This window comes from Xenopus laevis, chromosome 3L (genome assembly GCF_017654675.1).
Source record: "Xenopus laevis strain J_2021 chromosome 3L, Xenopus_laevis_v10.1, whole genome shotgun sequence".
In the NCBI taxonomy this organism is placed as follows: Eukaryota; Metazoa; Chordata; class Amphibia; order Anura; family Pipidae; genus Xenopus; species Xenopus laevis.
This window is the reverse complement of record NC_054375.1, coordinates 101,669,800-101,692,229: the sequence shown is the minus strand read 5'-3', so window position 1 is coordinate 101,692,229 and position 22,430 is coordinate 101,669,800. Positions and strand designations below refer to the sequence as shown.

The 22,430-nt window shown below is 38.6% G+C and overlaps 1 protein-coding gene across 1 annotated transcript; it reads left to right on the top strand.

Annotated features, from left to right (window-relative positions):
- Positions 1 to 18,014: 18,014 nt before the first annotated feature.
- Positions 18,015 to 20,510, top strand: foxb1.L (forkhead box B1 L homeolog). The gene is made up of 2 exons (XM_018252988.2): positions 18,015 to 18,283; positions 18,467 to 20,510. Exon 2 carries the CDS (start codon positions 18,490 to 18,492, stop codon positions 19,456 to 19,458), a length of 969 nt encoding a protein of 322 aa, XP_018108477.1. The 5' UTR covers positions 18,015 to 18,283; positions 18,467 to 18,489; the 3' UTR covers positions 19,459 to 20,510.
- The last annotated feature ends 1,920 nt before the right edge of the window (positions 20,511 to 22,430 follow it).

Sequence of the window (22,430 nt, the reverse complement as noted above, 5' to 3'; positions counted from 1 at the left end):
CGACAAACTAATTATTCGATAAATTCCCCATTATAAGTCAATGGGGCAAATTTGGGGACCTCTCCTGCCCCGGGGGTAAAACTTATACCCTCGTGTGGGGTATCATCTGACACAGGTCGCAAACCTCTTCAAATGTGGTAAATTTAACGTTTCTACAAGATTCCCTCTCTGCGCTAGAATCCGTCAAAAGTTGGCCTCAATGTTAATCTATGGGACTTTTCGGGGTGGTTAATTGCCCCCGCAAGGGGCAATTAACCACCCACCCCTTAGAAAAGTCATACCACCCCATTCCCGATTAAGCCGCACGATTTGACACCTCATTCATGGGTCTAGGACAAACGGTGCGGGACTAGTTACGCGCCAAACTTTCATACGGAAGAAGAATAAAAATAAGTTTGCAAGATAACAGTAGTGATGCTTTGCTTCGCAAGCACCACTAATAATCAGTAGTGATAATGCCCCTTTAACAAAAGTAAATGTCTGTGTGAATAATGCATATGAACAATTGCATTGGAAAGAGTTTCCTTTTAGTGTGCTATTTTGATGTCTTTTGGATATAACATTACTGTGACTTTAACAGTTATGTCTTTTCACAAACTTCCTGCCAGGTAATGCAAAGTTCTACATTTGTTGTTTGTAACAGTGGCGGAACTACCGGGCCCAATTGCACCCCCTCTGGGCCCCCCGGCAGCTCGCGCATCGGCCGATTTCAGGGCAGGTAATCTGGTACGGAGGGGGGCGGGGGCCCGGCTGCACATCCCGCACCAGGGCCCGCCCCCCTACAGTTACGTTACTGGTTTGTAACATGCAGAACCTTTGGACTAAGTCCACCTTATCACCAGAGGAAGTGGTTGCAGATATTGTAATATCATTTGCCCTCAATCTAAATGCAGTTGACCAAAGCTCTCTTCTGGTTTAATAGCTAACCAGAGATATATGATGTGCAATACTGACACATTCCAGATAACAGGAATCAGTATGGTATCAATAAATCACCCAGTGCATATTTTATGTTCTAAAACCCACTGCCCATCCGCCCACAGCTCCTGCTACTTTTAGAAAAATCTTAATTTTCAAGCCTAATGGGTCGTTGGCCTGTGTTGCATGTAATTTGAAGGCTGTTTCAGATAGGGTAGGCAAAACAGCAATGACATTCACTGCAATTGGTGGTACCAGTACATATCATGATGCCAATACTGGTCTATTTGATCTCCAGCTCCAGCGTTGTCTGTTATCCACTATTTAACCTGTGCCATATAGCCTTTTATAAATTTCCGCCATTGCTACACAGCAGCACACTAGAGAATTACCTTGTCGCTGGCGAACTTTCGCTGCATTTCTCCAGGTGAATTTTCGCTCAGACAAATGATCGTAGATCCACTAATTTATCATAGTGTGAAAATTTCAATTCGTTACCCTTTTCACAGCACTTTATTTTGCCAGTTTCTGACTAGTGAATTAATACAGAGAAGCTACATACTCAACATTATGTCAGTGACATCATATCCTGTATTATAAAAAAAGTCATAAGCAGACGTGGATACTACATCCCCATTCCTCCATATCTATGTTTCATTCAGTCTCTGTCACTGATGCTTTTCACCTGCAATTATGGGTACAAGTATATACCATGCTGTTGTCTGTTGGTCTTTTCTGTATTGTCATCTCTCTTTGGATAACTAAGTTTTTTTTAGGGAGGCGATCAAAAGAGATATTACTAACACAAGGGGGCAGATTTACAAAATTCGAGTGAAGAATTCGAATGTAAAAAACTTCGAATTTCGAAGTATTTTTTGGGTACTTCGACCATCAAATTGGTTAAATTCGTTCGAATTCGAACGATTCGAAGTAAAAATCGTTCGACTATTCGACCATTCGATAATCGAAGTACTGTCTCTTTAAAAAATACTTCGACCACCTACTTCGGTAGATAAAACCTACCGAAGTCAATGTTAGCCTATGGGGAAGGTCCCCATAGGCTTGCCTGTGATTTTTTGATCGAAGGATTTTCCTTCGATCGTTGGATTCAAATCCTTCGAATCGTTCGATTCGAAGGATTTAATCGTTCGATCGAACGAAAAATCCTTCGATCGATCGATCGCAGGATTTGCACAAAATCGTTCGACTTCGATATTCGAAGTCGAACGATTTTAGTTCCCAGTCGAATATCGAGGGTTAATTAACCCTCGATATTCGACTATTGATGAATCGGCCCTAAAAAGTGAAATTAGAGTGCCCCACACAAAAACTCACCCACTTTCCTTTCATTCCTATGGAATTTTTAGAAGCATATTTATCAATGGGTGAAAGTTCGAGTTCATCATTTGATAAATACTCTTTAAAAAATCCCATAGGAATGAATGGAAAGTGGGTGTTTTTTCTGTGGTGAGCTCTGATTTAGCATTTTGATAAATCTGCCCCTAAGAGTTTTCATTGTTATTACTTAATAATCATGGATTTACACTGAGCTCTGTTGTGTGCAAAATGATTATTTCTGGGGAATATATTTTAAGCTCTACAAGTATTTTGAGCTAATGTATAGTGTTCTGCTGGATTCTACACATACCTGTTTATGTTCTACACAACTACCAGCAGGGTTGAACCCCCCCTGCACTCCCTCCCCTTACCTCCCTCCCTTACCCCAGTCCTGCTGACACGGCGGAAAAAGGTACGCACCTGCGCGTTATGTGGAGGGAAGCTCGTTGTCGGCAGAGAGGTCTTTGCGGCTGGGGGGCCAGAGGGATGGTGTGGGGGCACCTGAAGCTGCAGGCCTGGTGGGCCCTGGGCCCCCAGTCCAACACTGCCTGGCAGGCTTCATTTTCCAGCTGCCCCTTGCCTATGGCCTATGCCTATATTGCCAATGCCTATGGCCCTTTACCAGCCTGAACTCTACATTCTCTTCCATATTCCATATCCTCCAGCTTTCCCTCTTCACCTAATCCTATCCACCTCCATACCCACAATTTACAGGTGGCAAATGTATGGGTCAGTTACAACCTTTAAATGAATTGTTCCCAATCCCCCATTGGCATTATAAAAGCAAACATACATTAATATATATATATATATATATATATATATATATATATATATATATATATATATATATATATATATATATATATATATATATATATATATATATATATATATATATATATTGACATAGACCTACATGCAAAGAGAAATGCATGGACAAATGGATATTGCTCCCATAATGCCAAAAACATCACAATAGGACTTTTGCATAAAATTTTATCTGAAAGTTTGTAAAATTTAGCTCGAGTATATCGTTTGACAAAATCCTTTGCACAGCACTGATTTATCTCCTCAAAATGTCCATTTTTAAAATATTTCCATTATCATGAAAGTTTTCTGTCTTCAGAGACAAAATCGGAGGCAGAATCTCTACTTTAGGCAAGTGATTAAATCCGGTCTGTGTGATATCTTACAGAGAGACAACACAAAAAAGGGAATGGCTACAGGGGAAATCCTTTCTAAAGTCAGATCTAAAGAACATATTCCCAGAATTAAATATTAAACAAGCGAAATATATCCTTCTTGTCTGGCGCAGTGATTCGATAAGAACTTGTAACAGGAACAGAAGTGAGAAGTCAACAATTTGTACATTGGAAAGTCATATCATTTTACATTTTAATAAGCTATAACATATTTTCTTGAGTCAATGTAAGTTTTCAGCCTGTAAAAAAATATTCGGAATGTATACAGTGCATTGAGTGTGGCTTTCCAGATGAAAGTAAACGACAGTGCCCTGCATCCCCCACTGACAAATGTTGCTTGGAGATACAGATATCCACTTACAGTTACCCAGTGGTATAGAGAGAGGAGAATAAAAGAAACCTTAAGACATCTAAGCTATATATTAATGTACATGAAATACATATAAATATATATATATATATACTTATGGGTGAATGTGTGTATATACAGTGTATATATATATATATATATATATATATATATATATATATATATATATATATATATATATATATATACACACATCTCAAGAGAGAAAGAGAGAGGGCATTTTAACTGGCATTATCAACACTGTTTATGTGTATGTCTAATCTTAACGTCATATACTGTATTGATATAAACATATAATAGAGTGATTTATCTCTGTGCAGAAATACAGTGTTTCCGACTCTTTTTACACAGCTCATTATTGTGTAAAACCCAACTTCTTGGAGTAGATTCCAGCATAACTCTCTAGTGCGCAGATTTATCAGCAGCAAACACATATGTCTTATATATCAAATGTATCATTATTTAAAATCCCACATGATAAATATTTTATTTATTTAATTACAAATGTATTTCTTCATGAACATGACAATATTGTTTTTTGAATATGTATGCATATTTTGATACAATTTGCTTACAGAAAACAAAGTTATACAGGTCATATTGGTATTGCCTAAAAAAAGGACATATTTAAAAAAACACATAACAGCTATATACAGTACATCCAAGATTTAATAAGGACTTTCTTCACCTAACAGATTATTTTGCTACGCTACATTGCTTTAACATTGGTCAGTCTGTGTGACCAGAGGTTTAGTTTAATATTCCAGGCTGATCCATTCTTATTTTAACACTTGAGGGGAAAAAAAACCCCTATATTGTTGTCTGAAAGTCTTTCATGTTCACAGGTTTTGCAAGTGACCTTTTTCCTGTAGAAAGTGCTTGGGTTTTACTGAATGCGAAGATCATTCATTGGAAAGGGATCAATGCTGCTTTTAGACACTAGGAATTAGCCATCCTTTGGTTCACTGGAGGTTAGTTATAATCACATGGACTCTTTTTTTGCCAGCTTTGTGGGTGGCAATGCAGTGGTGAACTGAGGAAAGAGAAATAAAGTAGAGGAGTTGAATGAAATGAATAGAGTTCTATTAACCTTTTGAAGAGGCAATGATAAACTGTTGGTATACTTAAACTATATATATATATATGATTAGCAGAATAAATAAGAGAGGCAAAATTCCAACCTCTAACAAACCAAACAATGCAAAAACAAATAAATACAAAAAAGAACCTATTTCAAAAGGACTTGATAACCCTGGTTAATATAAAAATAAATGTAAAACACAGAACATTAATATATTAAGATCAAGTTAAATGTTAAAGATAATATAATTAGTGTTGATTTTTTTTTTTAGAGTACAGTAACAAAATGAATTAACTAGATTGGAAACTTTCTAAATAACCCTGGAATGATTTAAGACCTTCCTGGGACAGTTCTCAAAATGTTTAAATGGAGTTGAAAGTGACGCAGCCTCTTATTAAATTAGCACAATAGGCTACTCTGGGTGGCACTGCGGAGAAGTTGATTCTGTTTTGACAATGTTGTTTAGCTATCATTTGCTATTTTGAATGAGTTGAAGCAATCCCCCTTTTTACAACATTTGTTTTCTTTTATGGAGAGGTGCAGCAGTTGAGGGCAGACATGTGAAAGTGGCTGTTTGATTCTCTTTTTCATCCCCCTGACCCTGCCTTTGTCCCTTGTCACCCTGGGAATGTCACGCCTCACTACTTCACTTTGAGATGCTCTAGAAAGTGGCTTTGTTATTCCTTCCTTTTTTTTTAGACACACACAAAATTGTTCTCATTCCCCCTGCTGTAAAAGATACTTCAAATTGGGACTCAGTTCACAAGTGCAATGCAATTTGGCTAAGCTCAACCTTTGTTCTGCTCGTACAAATGACCAAACAGTGCTCACATTATACAGTTGATCTACTGCTGCATTAACACTGGAGTTAGGGGCTGGGAGAAAGCTAATCCCTCCAATACCAAGGTGGCATTTTCAACATTTGCAATATTTCCAACTGAGAAAAATGTGGAAATTCTCATTTGACGGTTTTCAAAAAGGATAAGTATTCGACTGCCCATAATCCAACATCAATTGCTCCCTTTATCTTAAACTCTTAATTACTGGGTTTAATCATCTGTAATATAAAACAGAAACTTTAGTTAGCTAGCAATAAAGCTATAAAATGTTTCTCCTGTTGCTAAATGGGTGGTGAGAGACTGCAAACGAAAAGCATTCGCTTGATTGGGAGAAAAGACTTTGTGGTAAATAGGCAAAAGTGTATGTGAAAGAAATGACACAATGCGAAAACTCCAATTAGTATTGATTGTTTTCTGGATATGAACCATTGAATTACTTCTCAGTTGTTTTGATATTTGAAATATATTTATAACTCTGTTAACTAGCACAATTTTGTAAATGTTCCTTTGTACAGTTGATTTATGTTGATTCCACCCAGTCCTGTTGCCTGAACACATTGGTAGGGAACATTTCACACAGCATTTGCCATTCAAAAGTAGCTAACGGGCTTTTGCATAAGAATTTGTAGCTAAAAAATAAAGTTTGCAGATATTTGCAGCTCTATATTGACTGTATAGTACTAGCTGGTGGTTTGCAACAATGCTAGTTGGTTACTATGAATAGGGATGAGCGAATCTGTCCCGTTTCCGCAGAAAAATTTGTGAAACGTCTGTAGGAGATAGCCAGGGAGGAGAAATCGAGTGCCGCATGATGGATCGTCACCCTGGCGCTGTTTCTGAAGAGGAGCACATGCAGAGAATCGGTAAGTAATTTCTTAATAAAAGCTTTGCGATTCAAAAGTTAAAACTGTCTTGGTATTTTTTTTTGTTGCAAAGAAACTTTTTTTAAAATATTTTTTATGTTATTGGTCCTGTCCTAATGCATTAAAAAGGAAAATTTTTCTTCTGGGGGTGTTTTTGTCCAAATGCATTCAATTTAATGGGTGTTTTTGTCTTGTAGGCGTTTTTTCTTATGGGCATTTTTTCTCTGCTAATTTTCACTGCAGCGGAATTTGGCTGCGAATCCATGGCTGGCAAATAAATTTGCTCAACGCTAACTATGACATTCAGAATAGAAGATGGTTATAGCTGATGTATCCACATGTTATTTACAGTCAAACGCTGACTATGCTTTTCTTTAACCTTGTTAGATGTCATAGTTCACTTCACTTTCATTGACCAAATGTGTAGTGATGAGCGAATCTGTCCTGTTTCGCCAAATAAATTGTGAAACGCATTAAAGTCAATAGGCTTAAAAAAAAATTTTAGGGGCAAAATTTTTTCTCACTCCAAATGCATTAAAGTCAATTCCATTTTTTCTTGTGGCAACCTTTTGGACAGTTTTGTCTTGGCGACTTTTTTGTTGCGGCAAAGTTTTCTACTGAATACGAGCAACTAGTGATGAGCTAAGTGTTTTGCCAAATTTGCCATGAAAAAAAAAATATTTGTTGCGCGTAAAAAATATTTTGTCGCCTATAGATTTCAATGCATTTTGGCAAATTTTCTCTGTTTCACTAATTTTTGGTGAAGTAAAACGGGGCAAATTCTCCCAACCACCACTGACATGTGATCAGAAAGCCTTGCATTTAATAGCTTACAATTTAGTGGGGTTATTTAAGGCAGGCCAGTAACGATGACCGTATTGGACCCATTTCACTTCACCGGAAAATTTGTGAAATGTGGGAAAATATGTGACCCTGTGTAAATTTGTGAAATGCATTAAAGTCATTTTTTCACAGCACAAAATAGAGTCTATGGATGTTTTTCACGATAACTTTTTCTAAGGTGACTTTTATTTCTCAGTGACTTTTCCTGGTTAGCAAATATTGTGGCAACATTGGCCGTCTATAGGCGTTTTGCTGCCTTGGTTTTTGTGGAAAAATTACACTGATGGCAAAATGTGGAATATAGCATGGAGAACCCATACCTGATGAAAAATTTTGCTCATCACTATAGGCCAGTAATACCTGTACCAGAGAGAGTGACATATAGCACATGCTATTGCTTTAAAAGCCAAATGCTAAATGAAATGAAATTCTCCACAATATATTTAGTCTTTCCTTCTAGACTTGCATTAGTGGTGGAACTACCGGGGGAGCAGGGGGTGCGAGCAGGCCAGGGACCGCACCCCCTCAGGGCCCCTTGGCAGCCCGCGCGCCACTGCCAAATGCGGCGTATATGCGGCCGTACAGAGGGGGCGGGGCCCGGCTGCGCGTCACGCACCAGGGCCCGTCCCCCTCTAGTGACGCTACTGACTTGCATCTTCCCTCCCACTTAACGGGGACATATTGGATGTCATCCACTAGGCATATGTATACCTTGGCAGTAACTCATGGCAACTAACTTTTGGTTGTCATTGTTTACTGTCTGAACACAGCTGATCTCTATGCTAGGGGTTACTTCCCAGGTGCAAAATAACCCAGTGTTAGTAATTGACCACCACACGTCTTTGCATTTTTCATTATAAGCCTATAAAAACAAAAAAGTCACATTTTTTGAATTGTGCTGATGAAGAAGGGCAGTTTTATTAACCTTGAGTGGCTACCCAGCTTGAGCAAGGACTGGTAGGACATGTGCATCACCCATTTGCAACAGACAAAAGACAATAGAGAAACGTCTGGGAAGCTACAATAAAGGTGTCATTTTTCAAATTAATTATTTTTTTAAACTCACATTAAAATCAGACAAAATGTATTACTGATCATTGCCTACATGATGAGGGTGATTTTAAATAATTTCATATGTCCCTTTTAAAACTTGCACTAATCACTCCCATACCTCCAACTTATCCCTTCACTCCAGTAGAAGTGATGTATTCCAAAATTGCTACCCTTACAATTCAACAGTGACCTGCAAAAGCAAAAAAAAAAAAAAAACACTTCTCCCTTATAAAACTCCTTAATCTCTCAGCAGCTGTTGACACTGTCAATCATTCTCTTGGCCTCTGTGACACTCCCCTGTTCAGGTTTTCCTCTTACCTTTCAAATTGCTCTTTTGGGGGATTATTTATCAAGGTCCGAATTTATCTCAATATCGGCTGCTACAAATAGGGATGTCGCGGACTGTTCGCCCGCGAACTAATTCGCGCGAACATCGACTGTTTGCGTCCGCCGAATGTTCGCGAACGTCGCGCGACGTTCACCAATTTGGGTTCGCCTTAGCTGGCGCTTATTTTTGACCTCTCACCCCAGACCAGCAGATACATGGCAGCCAATCAGGAAGCTCTCCCTCCTGGACCACCCCCACACCCCCTGGACCACTCCCCTTCCATACATAAACTGAAGCCCTGCAGCGTTTTTTCATTCTGCCTGTGTGTGCTTGGAAGAGCTAGTGTAGGGAGAGAGCTGTTGAGTGATTTGAGGGACAGTTGATAGTAACTTTTCTGGCTAGTAATCTACTTGATACTGCTCTGTATTGTAGGGACAGAACTCTGCAGGGATTTGAGGGACATTTTAGGTTAGGTAGCTTTGCTGGCTAGTAATCTACCTTCTACTGCAGTGCTCTGTATGTAGCTGCTGTGGGCAGCTGTCCTGCTGCTGATCTCTCATCTGCTGACTGCTGCCTGTAACCCAATAGTCCTTGTAAGGACTGCTTTTATTTTCTTTTTTGTTTTTTTACTTTGCTACTATAAGAGCCCAGTGCTATTAGTCTAGCTGTGTTGGGGAGTGGGACTGGTGTGCTGCTCCTAGTAGTTCAGCACCAACCAGAGTAATTTTTTTTTTTTAATATACATATATATATTTTTTTATTTTACTTATCTTACTGTTCTTTAACGTGTCCAGTGCTGTTTGCTGTTCTTCATAGTAGTTCACCAATAGTAGTGCACTTGCAGGCATTGTTTGCCCAGTGTGTTCTTCAAACAACTGCCACCTAGCTGTGTGAGCTTGTTCACATTCTGTCTAAATATCAATAATAATACCGTCTCCAGAAACACCACCTGAGTGACGTTTTCCAAGCAGCAATAATATATTCCGTATCCACTGCTGTAGTGTATACGTTGACCTTGCAGGCATTGTTTGCCCAGTGTGTTCTTCAAACAACTGCCGCCTAGCTGTGTGAGCTTTTTCACATTCTGTCTAAATATCAATAATAATACCGTCTCCAGAAACACCACCTGAGTGACGTTTTCCAAGCAGCAATAATATATTCCGTATCCACTGCTGTAGTGTATACGTTGACCTTGCAGGCATTGTTTGCCCAGTGTGTTCTTCAAACAACTGCCGCCTAGCTGTGTGAGCTTGTTCACATTCTGTCTAAATATCAATAATAATACCGTCTCCAGAAACACCACCTGAGTGACGTTTTCCAAGCAGCAATAATATATTCCGTATCCACTACTGTATACGTTGCCCTTGCAGGCATTGTTTGCCCAGTCTTTAACCAAGTGCCACCTAGCTGTGTGAGCTTTTTCACATTCCGTGTCCAGAAACATCACCTGAGTGACGTAGTGTGATTTCTGCCCTTTACAGCACAAAACGCAGCGCTGTGTCAACAATGTATTTTTCAGATACATTTTTGCCCTTGATCCCCCTCTGGCATGCCACTGTCCAGGTCGTTGCACCCTTTAAACAACTTTAAAATCATTTTTCTGGCCAGAAATGTCTTTTCTAGCTTTTAAAATTCGCCTTCCCATTGAAGTCTATGGGGTTCGCGACGTTCGCGAACCGTTCGCATTTTTGACGCAAGTTCGCGAATATGTTCGCAAACATTTTTTCCGCCGTTCGCTACATCCCTAGCTACAAACTCCGATCTAACCCGCCTCGGGTTTTTAATGCTTATTTATTATTATATTTTCCCGAAAATTTGCTTTGCGGGGAAAGCTCAGATTTTCACGATTTTTCTGTGAATTTTCCCCGAAATCTCTGAATTTTTCGGAGGTTTCATCCGAAAGCTCTGAAAACATAGTGAAATTGCTCTAAACCCCCGACACAACCAAAAATCAATGAGACTGTTCCCATTGACTTCTATGCAACCTCGACAGGTTTGAGATGCCGTGGTTTTATATTCGGGCTTTTTAGCCCTTGGAGTTTTAATAAATTCCGGAAAATTCGTGATTTTTTTAAAAGTCCGATTTTATAAAAAAAAATCACAAATTTTTCCGATTTCGGGGACTTTCGGGCATTCGGAGCTTAGTAAATAACCCCCTTAGTGTCCCCTATAAAGGAGTACTATATTCTCCCTTTCTGTTGGTGTTCCTGAAGGCTCTGTCCTAGGCACCTGAAAGAGGTGGTTCAGGTTTAAGTTAACTTTTAGTATGTTATAGAAAGGGCAAATTTAAGCAACTTTTGAATAGGTTTATTTTCTATAGTTTTTTAATGATTTGCCTTCTTATTCTGACTCTTTTTAGCTTTCGAATGGGGGTCACTGACCCCACTGTAAAGAGCAAATACTCTGTAAGGCTACACATTTGTTACTTTGTATTACTCATCTTTCTATTCAGGGCCTCTCATATTTATATCCCAGTCTCTTATTCATATCAATCCATGGTTGATAGGGTAGTTTGGACCCTAGTTACCAGATTACTGAAATTGCAAACTGAGAGCTGCTGAATAAAAATCTAGAATAGATTATTTAAAAACCAAAAATAATAATTAATACATCATACTAAAAGTTAATTTAAAGGTGAACAACTCCTTTAATATTCTCTTTTCCTAATACTTTAATATATTTGTATTCAAATTTCACCTCTATGATAATGATACTCTAATGTATGCATACTACTTTCATCTTAACCTAAATCTCCTAAATCAAAGTTCTTTCATCGGCCATAACTGCTTGGATGTCCCAGTGCTACCTTAAATTAAAATAATTTTTCCTCACTTCAACATTAATAACATGCCACAATTCTCTGTTCCAGTTAACAACTCTGCTATAACCTCCTCTGCTCAGTCCTGGTACCATTATTTTATCTTTGATTCTAGCCTCACCTTCACTCCTCATAGCCAATCAATGACAAAGTTGGACCATTATAACTTATAAAATATGACTGATGTGTTCAGGTGCAAATGTGTCCAGTGTTGGTAAATGATCCTTACTGGGGTTTTAGTTTTTGGTTCATATAGTTACTGTACTAATTCATTCCTTTATGTACGGTATGTAAAGATATTCCTTACATCCACTGTTACTGCAAGCCTTGAAGTTCAAGTTCAGCAACAGCTAGATAGCTTCATGCACTCAAGCCACATATCCCTGGTGTAAAATATGTAGACATTCAGGCCACTTGTAGTTATTTATGCTATTTTGTCCACCCCATATTTAACATTCAAAACATAATGTCAATACGCCCAAAATTGCCTCCCATTGTCAAACTTGTCTTGCCAATGCAGGTGATATTTCTCTCTCTTTTCTCACCTGAAAATGTGCACTGCTGTATTTCCAATGGAGGAGCATGTGCTGGCATTTCTGTCAAGCATCCAGAAGTTTTTGTTTAATCGCTTTCTGGATAATGTAATAAAAGTCGCAAAGTTACCACCAAGTCTAGTAACCCCTAGCAACCAATTAACAGGTACAATGTGGTCACCTGTTTGAAAGCAAATGTCTGATTGGCTGCTATGAGTTCATTTGAGATTGCTGTTACATTCCCTTCTTTAAGCACTGGGAAAAAAATTGAACTTTCTTCTATTACTACACTTTAGAAAGCATTAGCCTCCTTGGGGACTACAATACAAAATAACTGGGTTGAAGGTGTAAGAAGCTATTAAATTAAATAATAATAGGGTTCAAATGTATTAAATGCAGAAATTAACAACTATAATATTTTCTATCAAATACCCTAAAAATTCAAACTTAAAGGAGTGGTTCACCTTTAAGGTAACTTCAAGTATGTTATAGAATGGCCAATTCTAAGCAAATTTATAAGTGGTTTTCATTATTTATTTTTTATAGTTTTATAGTTATTTGCTGTTTTCTTCTGACCCTTTGCAGCTTTCATATGGGCGTCGCTGACCCCTTCTAAAAAGCTCTGTCAGGCTACAAATGTATTGTTAATGCTACTTTTTATTACTCATCTTTTTATTCAGGCCCACTCCTATTAGTGGGCCTGAATAAAAAGACGAGTGATAAAAAGTATATATTACATATTCCAGTCTCTTATTCAAATCAAGGCATGGTTGCTAGGGTAATTTGGACCCTAGCTACCAGATTGCTTAAAATGCAAATTTGAGAGGTGCTGAATTTAAAGCTAAATAACTCAAAACCTTAAATAATAATAAAAAATGAAAACCAATTGCAAATTGTCTCAGAATATTATGCTTTATACATCATACTAAAAGTTATCTCAAAGGTGTAAGTGTAAATGGTTATTTGAAAATAAACTTTTTTAACTTATAGTTGCTTATTGTTCCATCCATGTTGAAACATCTGGAGTATAACTTCAATGTATCCAGTTGCATATCTGTTTTACAGAATGATGTACTGGATTCATGACAATTCTTTGCAGTGCTATTTTTTTAAATACTAACAAATATCACTCTGAAGTGTCTTCCAGTTGTACAATAATACAAAAGCAGAAGAAAAATCTCTAAAAATCTGTTCATATGAGACCCACTTTTTAAGGCTGATGAACAGGGCACCCAGTTTGCTCCCAACAGCACATTGCACCCACTCTTTAAATCACCCCAGATAAGGAACAGCACTTTCCTTAGCCAAAAATGTGGCAGATTTGGTAAAGATTGCTCGGGATTCAGACAAAGGACTTCATCTGTTCTGTTGGTCCCCATATGCCACGAAATCACTTTGGTAAACTCAAAACCCTGCAGCTGCACAATAGAAAGTCTCAGACGCAATTCTGTGCGCTCCCAAAGCAAACAGAGCGACAGCGAGTAAATTCATCAAATATAATCTAGGATTTAGCGCGAAATGTGTGGAGTTGCTTTCAAGATGAGAAATCTGCTTTTGTTTTGTGTATTGTTTGAAGCCTGGGAGACCCTAGGAAGCTGCTTAACTTCTCCCCATCGCTATATTGTAAATATTAGCACGGGCTCAGTAAAGAGGGTATTTTCCTTTCGCAATGGAACCTCTGCACACTTGCACCTGCATTGAAACCATAAGGGATGAAAACCAATATTGTGTTAGTGACTATTATCTGTGGCTTTCTCTTGCCCATCTCAACAGCCTGCATGCCACTGAAACGAATTGTGGATTTATGGGAGAGAAATTAGCATAAATTATTAGCAAATCTGTAAACGTGTGGGGTCCTGCTTTTGGGGGAAAAAGGCTCTATTGCAATCCTTTCATGCAGAAAGCTGAGTCTTGCTGATCAACCATTGAAAGGCTGAATAGCCTTCGCTGGAAATAGATGCCCATTTGCCTTTGCACATTGATATCATTGACTTATGTGTATTTTATTCCGTTTTCCCAAACAACTCGCCAAGCGTTTTATTTAAATGAGTTCCACAGCAAAGTTCTTTTATTTGTTCGGCGTTTGTTTACAAAGGATACATTCACTTCGAATGCCAAATACACATTTTGCATGCTATTAATTTCCCTGATTGACTACAAGAAAGTAAAAAGAAAATAAGACAGTGTTTTGTCTAGGATATGGAGCTGCCTGTGCGCTGCAGTTAATCTCTTGCCTCAGATAAATACTGTGCGCACTGGAGCATTTTTGCGCACGGCAATTAACAGGTGTCTATTGGTCGGCGCTAGAGAATTTCCTACCGATGTACATGGAATGGGCTACTAATACATCTGGCGAGGCGACCAAGCAGAAACAAATATATTATTTTAACAAGTAAAAAATGCTTAAAACCCTTATTGTTGCTACTGCTTCAGATATATAAATAATAAAACAGCTGGATATTAGATTCTTTCCTGGTTCTTATGATCATTGAATGTGTCAATAACAAATAGCTGTCTTCTAGGGATAAAAACGGAAAGTGATTACATGAAATAACGCAAAAACAAAAATGACAGCGATCGTTACGATTTAACGCCAGTCGCGTTTATTCGTTCGATTCAACTTTAAGCGATAGAACTAAAGACGGGTCTACGCTTTACAGTTATTTTATAGAGCGTTGGATCGTGTTATTATTGAAATTCATTGATACTTCTTGCGCGTCCCATTATTAGGGTCTGGAAGGGACACGGTTATTGGCCTCTCAGGAACAGAAGGGGTTAACAGTAGAAATATTCTTAACTCAGGTCAAAAACTCTGCGCCCTGGATGCACTGCCTGCGGTTTTCTTGTTTTTTTCTACCTGAATTTAGAAGGTCATAATATGTTAGGACTCAAGTGCTTCTGTTAATATTGGAAAACGTGATTCTGCATTTCAAGCGACTTAATCTGAATCCCAACAGCTATTTCAATATTAATGAAATTGTTTAATCTCCTAAATTCATCGTGTTTAAGTAACGTCTTGGTGATTTACTGACCAGCAAGGAGCTGTCATTTAATGTTTGGGCTGCCCCAAAGCATCACTTGTCTGGTTCCAACTAATTGTTGGGGGCTTTAGCTAGCCCTCATTAACTAACACTAACCGTGTAGAATATTAGTTATATACTAATTATATTTATATATATATATATATATATATATATATATATATATATATATATATATATATATATATATATTAGTTATATACGTTTGTATAAAGAGACAAGTACAGAGATAAGTGATTGATTGATCATAGGATAAACATAGATAATTGACTGACAACTGATAGATAATATATAAATATCTGTATATCTGACTGGTAATGATTCTTATGGTATTTTATCCGTAATATGTACAGTTTTGTGTGGCCCTGACTGAAGATGATAAAGAAATAAAAGTCTGACCAGATCTGTATGACAATATTTCCTATGTATAAGCTTTGATGTAAGAGTGGGCTCATCTTGAATCTGAGGCTGCCATGGGATAATTTTGGGGCTCAGAGGAACCTGAGAGATCCAGTGTTCTGCCACAATGACACAATGACACAAAGTGTGTGTATGACATTTACTCTGGGCTGTGAGTTGACATAAATTGCTGTTATTTACCTTCATTCCAGCACAGAACCCCAAGCATCTCCCAATAATCTTGCCTGGGCACCTGTTGTTAATATAGACATGCTGAGTATATTCACCTGTACTTATATATGTCACTAGATAGTGTAGAGGGCCACTATCTGCTCTAATGGCTCTGTATGTTCTGTAATGTGTGGGAAATGACATGGTAAATTCAGTATTTACATACCAGTTGGAAAAACATCTATCCGCCAAATTCAACGGTTTACACACATTCATTATTCCTAAAATTTAGTTGATTCGAGAAGAAAATCCAAACTAAAGATGTCAACAATTTGCCTCACTTCCTGAACTGTTTACTGTGTCCAGAGTTACAACAGGTCACATCAGGGCTGAGTTCAAACCCTTACAATATCCCACTCGGGCCACTCCTGTTTTTATTCATCATTATTTGTATTTTATATAATTTAGCAGCAGAATCCTCACTCACTTGAGTTTTACTCCCAATGCATTGTCTCTGGGGTTAAACCTACCAAACAACAGCCTATGGCAGCCACACTGACACACTGAATTAGTGTGTGTGTGTGTGGGGGGGGGGGGTACAGACACTATAACTTTTTCCCATGGAGAATGTGGCCCTTGATGAGACTCACACAGAGTTCAGTATTTTTATTTAGCTGCAATACTCTTTTCTCCAAGGGGAAGTAGTGGTAAACTCAGCACTGTGCAATATGTTGGCACACGTGTTATTATTATTATTATTTTTAGTATTATTATTATTATTATTATTGCTATTATTATTAATGTTGTTATTGCTTTTATTGGTGTTATTATTATTATTGGTATTAATAATGATAATAATAATAATAATGATAATAATAATACCAATAATAATAACAATAATAATAATAATAAGCCCAGGCTATGATCTTGTTATGTGGAAGCATTAGTTCTACACGAATTCTCATGGCAGCTGAAGTGTTGGCATCAAAGATTTATACATATAACCTTTACAGGGAGACTGACACCTTAGTAGTGGCCACTTCACTAATGAGTGACAACAATCACTGCTTCTCTTTAGAATTAGGAGTTATATCTGAATCTACTGAAGCATTTTTGGTGGATATAACACTTGGGGACAGGGCTAATTTCTCTGAAAACTAGTATAATCATTCTTTATATTAAGCTAAAAACTCAAAAAGACCCGGTGAGCAAACACACGCATATAAATAGTATAGTTCAGAATGTGTCAGCAACATACAAATAACTACTATTAACCCCTTTTTCTAGTTATAACGTTTGTGTTGAAAAGGAGAGTTACCTGCAATGCACTGTGGGTAGCCAAAGCTTATTATAGGCCTACATGAATCCTAAATAGATGAGTAGAAAGGGCTTTATTTTTGGTGAGATAAGGAAATACAGGGACACAATTTGGTGTCTATAACAATTGGCAAAACATAATAATTGTCAAAGGAAAATGACATTAACAAGTGAATAAACTCAACAGGAATGAATAATTTTATAAATAGGCAGTTCAAGTAAATTCTTGGTAATTTATCATCCTGGGTCACTTTCTGGAATACCAGAGAATAAGAATAGCTGGCAATAGTGTGTGTGTGTTTATACACAAGTATGCACTTGCCCCATATGAGTATAGTAGTGGAGCTGAAGTGAGATCAGGCAGTTAGTATAGTCAGGATGAGTGTAACCCTCTCACCTCCCCCCGCTCTTGTTAAAAAGTAAAAGCGCTGCCTTAAGTTAGCTAACAATACAAATCAGATAACAATATAGAACAAACAGAATACCCCAGCCAAGCAATTTCCATGTCAAACATCCCACTGCTCACTAGCTCCATTTGTAAGTGTGAATTGCAGACTAAGCCCCCTGCAAATCCCCCAGAAAGGTTAGTGCATACCTTCACACACAGTTACTGGGTGCCATCACACTTCAATTCCGGTTGCTGAGCCTTTTCACCCTTTGCCTTGTCTTCAAATGGAAATGATTTCTATTGGCCCAAGGTGTCCATGTAAATAGGTGTAAATGAAACCAGATTATGCCTTTCTCCCCCTCCCCCGCCTCTCCCCTCTGCGCCCTCCCTCCCTCCTCCTCCTCCTCCTCCCAAGGCGATTGTCAGATGATAGCAAAGAAGTGGCACATTAATGAAGCGCCTCTACAGGGGTCTTTTCTGCTCATGTCACCACATAAAACTATCAGTTGGTTTGAGGAAGGACATGGAGACAATTACTTAGCTTATCTCCCACCCTGCAAAAAAGGAAACCTTTCCCCCTCCCCACACCCTTGTTAATTCAGCCACTAGCCAGGACAGGAGCTCATTCCCGATGCTGAAGTGAAGATCAGAGTTTCTCCTCAGAGGGACCAGGCAATTCCTATCTGCTCTGCCAGGGAGGGGGTCCTACTTTGTGAACCAGAGGCTTCATCTTCTGAGCCGCATTCCGGATGCAGTGACAACTTCTAGGAACTTTAAGGTATTTCTATAAAAAATCACCCTCACTGTGATGGGCTGGTGGGAAATTCAGTGCCAGAGTCTCAGTCATCCGCAGCTCATTCTCCCTAGATCCCATCAAGTCATGTTTTATATGAAGTCATTATTCTTCTTAACGTTTCGCTCCCATAAACTGACCTGATCTTCTTCTTTCATTGCTGGGCAGGTTTTCCCTGTTTGCAAGTGAAGATGCCTCGTCCTGGGAGAAACACCTACAGCGACCAGAAGCCTCCTTATTCCTACATTTCCCTGACCGCCATGGCCATCCAGAGCTCACAGGAGAAGATGCTGCCCCTCAGTGAGATCTACAAGTTCATCATGGACCGCTTCCCCTACTACAGAGAGAACACCCAGAGGTGGCAAAACTCTCTGAGGCACAACTTGTCTTTCAACGACTGTTTCATCAAAATCCCAAGGAGACCTGATCAGCCTGGAAAGGGCAGTTTCTGGGCGCTGCATCCCAGCTGTGGGGATATGTTCGAAAACGGCAGTTTCTTGAGGCGCAGGAAGAGGTTCAAGGTGATGAAATCGGACCATCTGGCCCCCAGCAAAGCCTCGGATGCCGCCCAATACCTGCAGCAACAAGCCAAGATAAGACTGAGCGCCCTAGCGGCCTCTGGTACTCACCTGCCCCAGATGTCCACCTACAATCTAGGGGTATCTCAGACTTCCAGCTTTAAGCACCCCTTTGCCATTGAGAACATTATCGCCAGAGAGTATAAAATGCCAGGAGGACTTGCCTTTTCCACCATGCAGCCCATGCCAGCCGCCTACCCTCTCCATAACCCATTGACTACTGTTGGGAGTTCCATTGGCACAGGCTGGCCCCACATGTACAGCTCCACCATGCTGGACTCAACCACCCCCATATCAATGGCCAACAGCGACTACAGTGTCAGCGCCTATGGAGTACCTATCAAACCTATATGCCATGGGGCACAAACCTTACCGGCCATCCCAGTCCCAATAAAACCAACGCCAGCATCTTTGCCAGTGCTACCAGCCCTCCCAACACATATCCCAGCTATCCTATCGAACTCCTCTCCATCCCTGAGTCCAACCTCTCCACAGACAGCCACAAGCCAAAGCAGTCCTGCTACTCCCAGCGACCTTCTCACCAACCCCCCCACCGCCCTGCTCTCTGTGGCCGTGCACTGACCCACCTGCTGACACTCTACTCATCGCATAGTCTTGCTGCCCACTTGCTTGTTGGCTGAGAGAAACTCTTGACTTCAGGACAGAGCTTTCACTCTTGGGCAAGTCTTGTCTATTTAAAGCGTCATTCTATTAAAATGTGTTCAAGAAGAAAAGCAGGAATTCCCATAGTGAAATGTAATATCTTTCCAAACCTGTGGAAGAATGAAACCTGAAGATTAGGATAACCACTGAACTATAGAATTAGTGATGCCTGCAATGAACTGCCTCTTATCAATATAGTTACACATATTTGTAACATTTTATCAATCTAGTTACACATATTTGTTACATCTTATCAATATAGTTAGACACACACACACACACTTGTTACAATAATATCAAAGGTCTCTTTAGACCAAATCGACATTCTTTTGTCATTTTGTGATTTGCACATGATATACATTGAGTGTTTTCTCTGCAGTACACCTATACTGCACAAGTCGGTCGGTTCTATAGCTAGTATATATGGACAACAATTAGGAGGAATAAAAGATACAACAAATTCACATTACCTGCCCATGTGTAAATACTGAGCCCCACATTGTGCTCTATGTAGCATTGGTTATCATGTGTAAAGCTGATACGCGCCGATACAATTATATTTATTATTAAGGACAGGAGCAGTCAGGCATTTAGCTGAATAGCTGTAATATTGCTCCTGTGAGGCACCTGTAAATGTTTGTGAATACGAAAGGATATACGTTGTGTACAATGCACTTTTATTTGGACCCCCCACCTGTTTTCTCTGCTAACTCAGATGTTTTTTCTGGAAGCTGAAAGTCGCTCCTTTGCTGTGTGTGCTGGACTGTCTCATTCTAAGTGATTCTGCTGTCACTGAATTGTAAAGTAATGACCCTTGCGATTGCTTCTTGTACAGGCAGCATGGCATCTCCAGTGTTGTGTTCCCTCCGCAGCATGTGTGTACTGTAACAGGCCCATGTACAAAGACAATTGTGTTAAATTATGATAATAATTGTGCAAATAATATTTTCTCATTAAAATGTCGAAAAATAGAATTACTGTTTGTCGTTTATCACGTTCATAAGTCGGGTTGTAAGAACCATAATAGCTGGTTTCTAAACCTGACAGATGTTTCATAATGTACTTTTTTAAATTAGGGTTGGCTTTTGACATCAGTAGAGTTTTTGGGTATGAAATGTAGAGAAAGATATATATGTCAAAAGCCCTGTCTTTTATCTGTGTCTGTCTTTCTTTCTATCTCCCTCTCAATGTCTGTCTGCCTTTGTATCTATCTTTATAATCTCTCTGTTTCTGTCTATCCCGATAGCTGCACAGAGAAATAAATAGCTGTAATTCTGACTGTAAAAAGGAATATCACTGTTTTTGAGCCAATTTGATTTTAAACAATAGATATGTCATCTCTCTCACTTCTATCTATTTGTCTGTCTGTCTGTGTCGGTCTATATCTATCTATCGATCTATCGATCTATCTATCTATCATCTATATATCTGTATGTCTGTCTGTCATCATCATCATAATCATCATCATCATCATCATCATCATCTATATCTATTGGAAAAGAGAGTCGAACAAGGTGGAAAATATTTTACTAAAACATGTGTAGATTCTGCAATCTGAGTCCTATAGGTGTATTATTCTGTACTGTAAGTACTATTTTTGACAATATATGATATTCTATCTATTTATCTATCTATATCTATCTATCTATCTCTCTCTCTCTCTCTCTCTCTCTCTCTCTCTATCTATCTATCCATCTGTCTGTCTATCTATCATTTATCTATCTATCTTCCTCTCTTTCTCTCTCATTATCTATCTATCTATCTATCTATCTATCTATCTATCTATCTATCTATCTATCTATCTATCTATCTATCTATCTATCTATCTATCATCTATCATCATATCTATCTCTTCTTATAGAGAATTGGTTACAGAAACATTTTAATGTATAGCTTGTTTGATCTAACCCCCAAAGGAAGTAATTATCTATCTATCTATCTATCTATCTATCTATCTATCTATCTATCTATCTATCTATCTATCTATCTATCTATCTATCTATCTATCATCTATGTAACTATATATATTAATCAGTCAGTCAATCAATCATCTATCTCCTTATGTTGATGAGTGCATGGGAGGACAGAGTGCAACAAGGTGGAACATCTATTTACGAGTTGTATCCGTGATGAGTTTCTCATGCAAAGTTTCTAGTTAAATGTGCTAAAAATCCTCACCCTATTAACATATAGCATTTTATGTTATTGCTGTTAATAGTTAGAAATGGCTATTTATGTAGCTATTGCCATACTAGGCGAGAAAGTGGGTAATTTAACGTGAAATACTAAATGTGTGTTACTTTCCTTGAAGCTAGTAAAAGTGTCTCTCTGGTTGGCTGGGAGGAAGCCCTGGACAATGCCACACACCTATACTTTTTTATTTTCTAAATTTTTTTTAATTTCATGAATAGGTAGTTACAACCACATAAATGTAAACAGCAGAAAGTGCATGCAAAGCAATGCAAGAATTAATAAGATAACTGATACAAGCGTTCTAATAAAATATACATTTGAAAACCAAATATATCAAGTACAACAAGTACTATACTATAGTGAGATTGGATAATATAGGAAAATATAGTCCTAAAATTTAGATTGAGCTGCTACACACACCTATACTAAAAGCAGATGTTAATTTGGGGGATGCCTGGCTAAACCTGTGAGTTAGTACCTGCAGGACATGACGGATCAGTTGTTACACTTGCCCTGGCAATTTTGATCCAGAAGTTCGATCAGTGCAGATATGTAGATTCCCCACGCTCTTAGACAATGTATGTTGAAAGGGTTACATTAGTAAGTTCCTTCTTGTACCCTATAATGCACTTTATGTATAATGCCTTCCCTCTGCCCGGCTGAAAGTTTATTTTTCGGCCACTGACACCTGCTTTAAG

Bases quoted from the DNA above. Each gene is read 5' to 3' on its own strand.
- foxb1.L (XM_018252988.2), top strand. From the start codon at position 18,490: ATGCCTCGTCCTGGGAGAAACACCTACAGCGACCAGAAGCCTCCTTAT.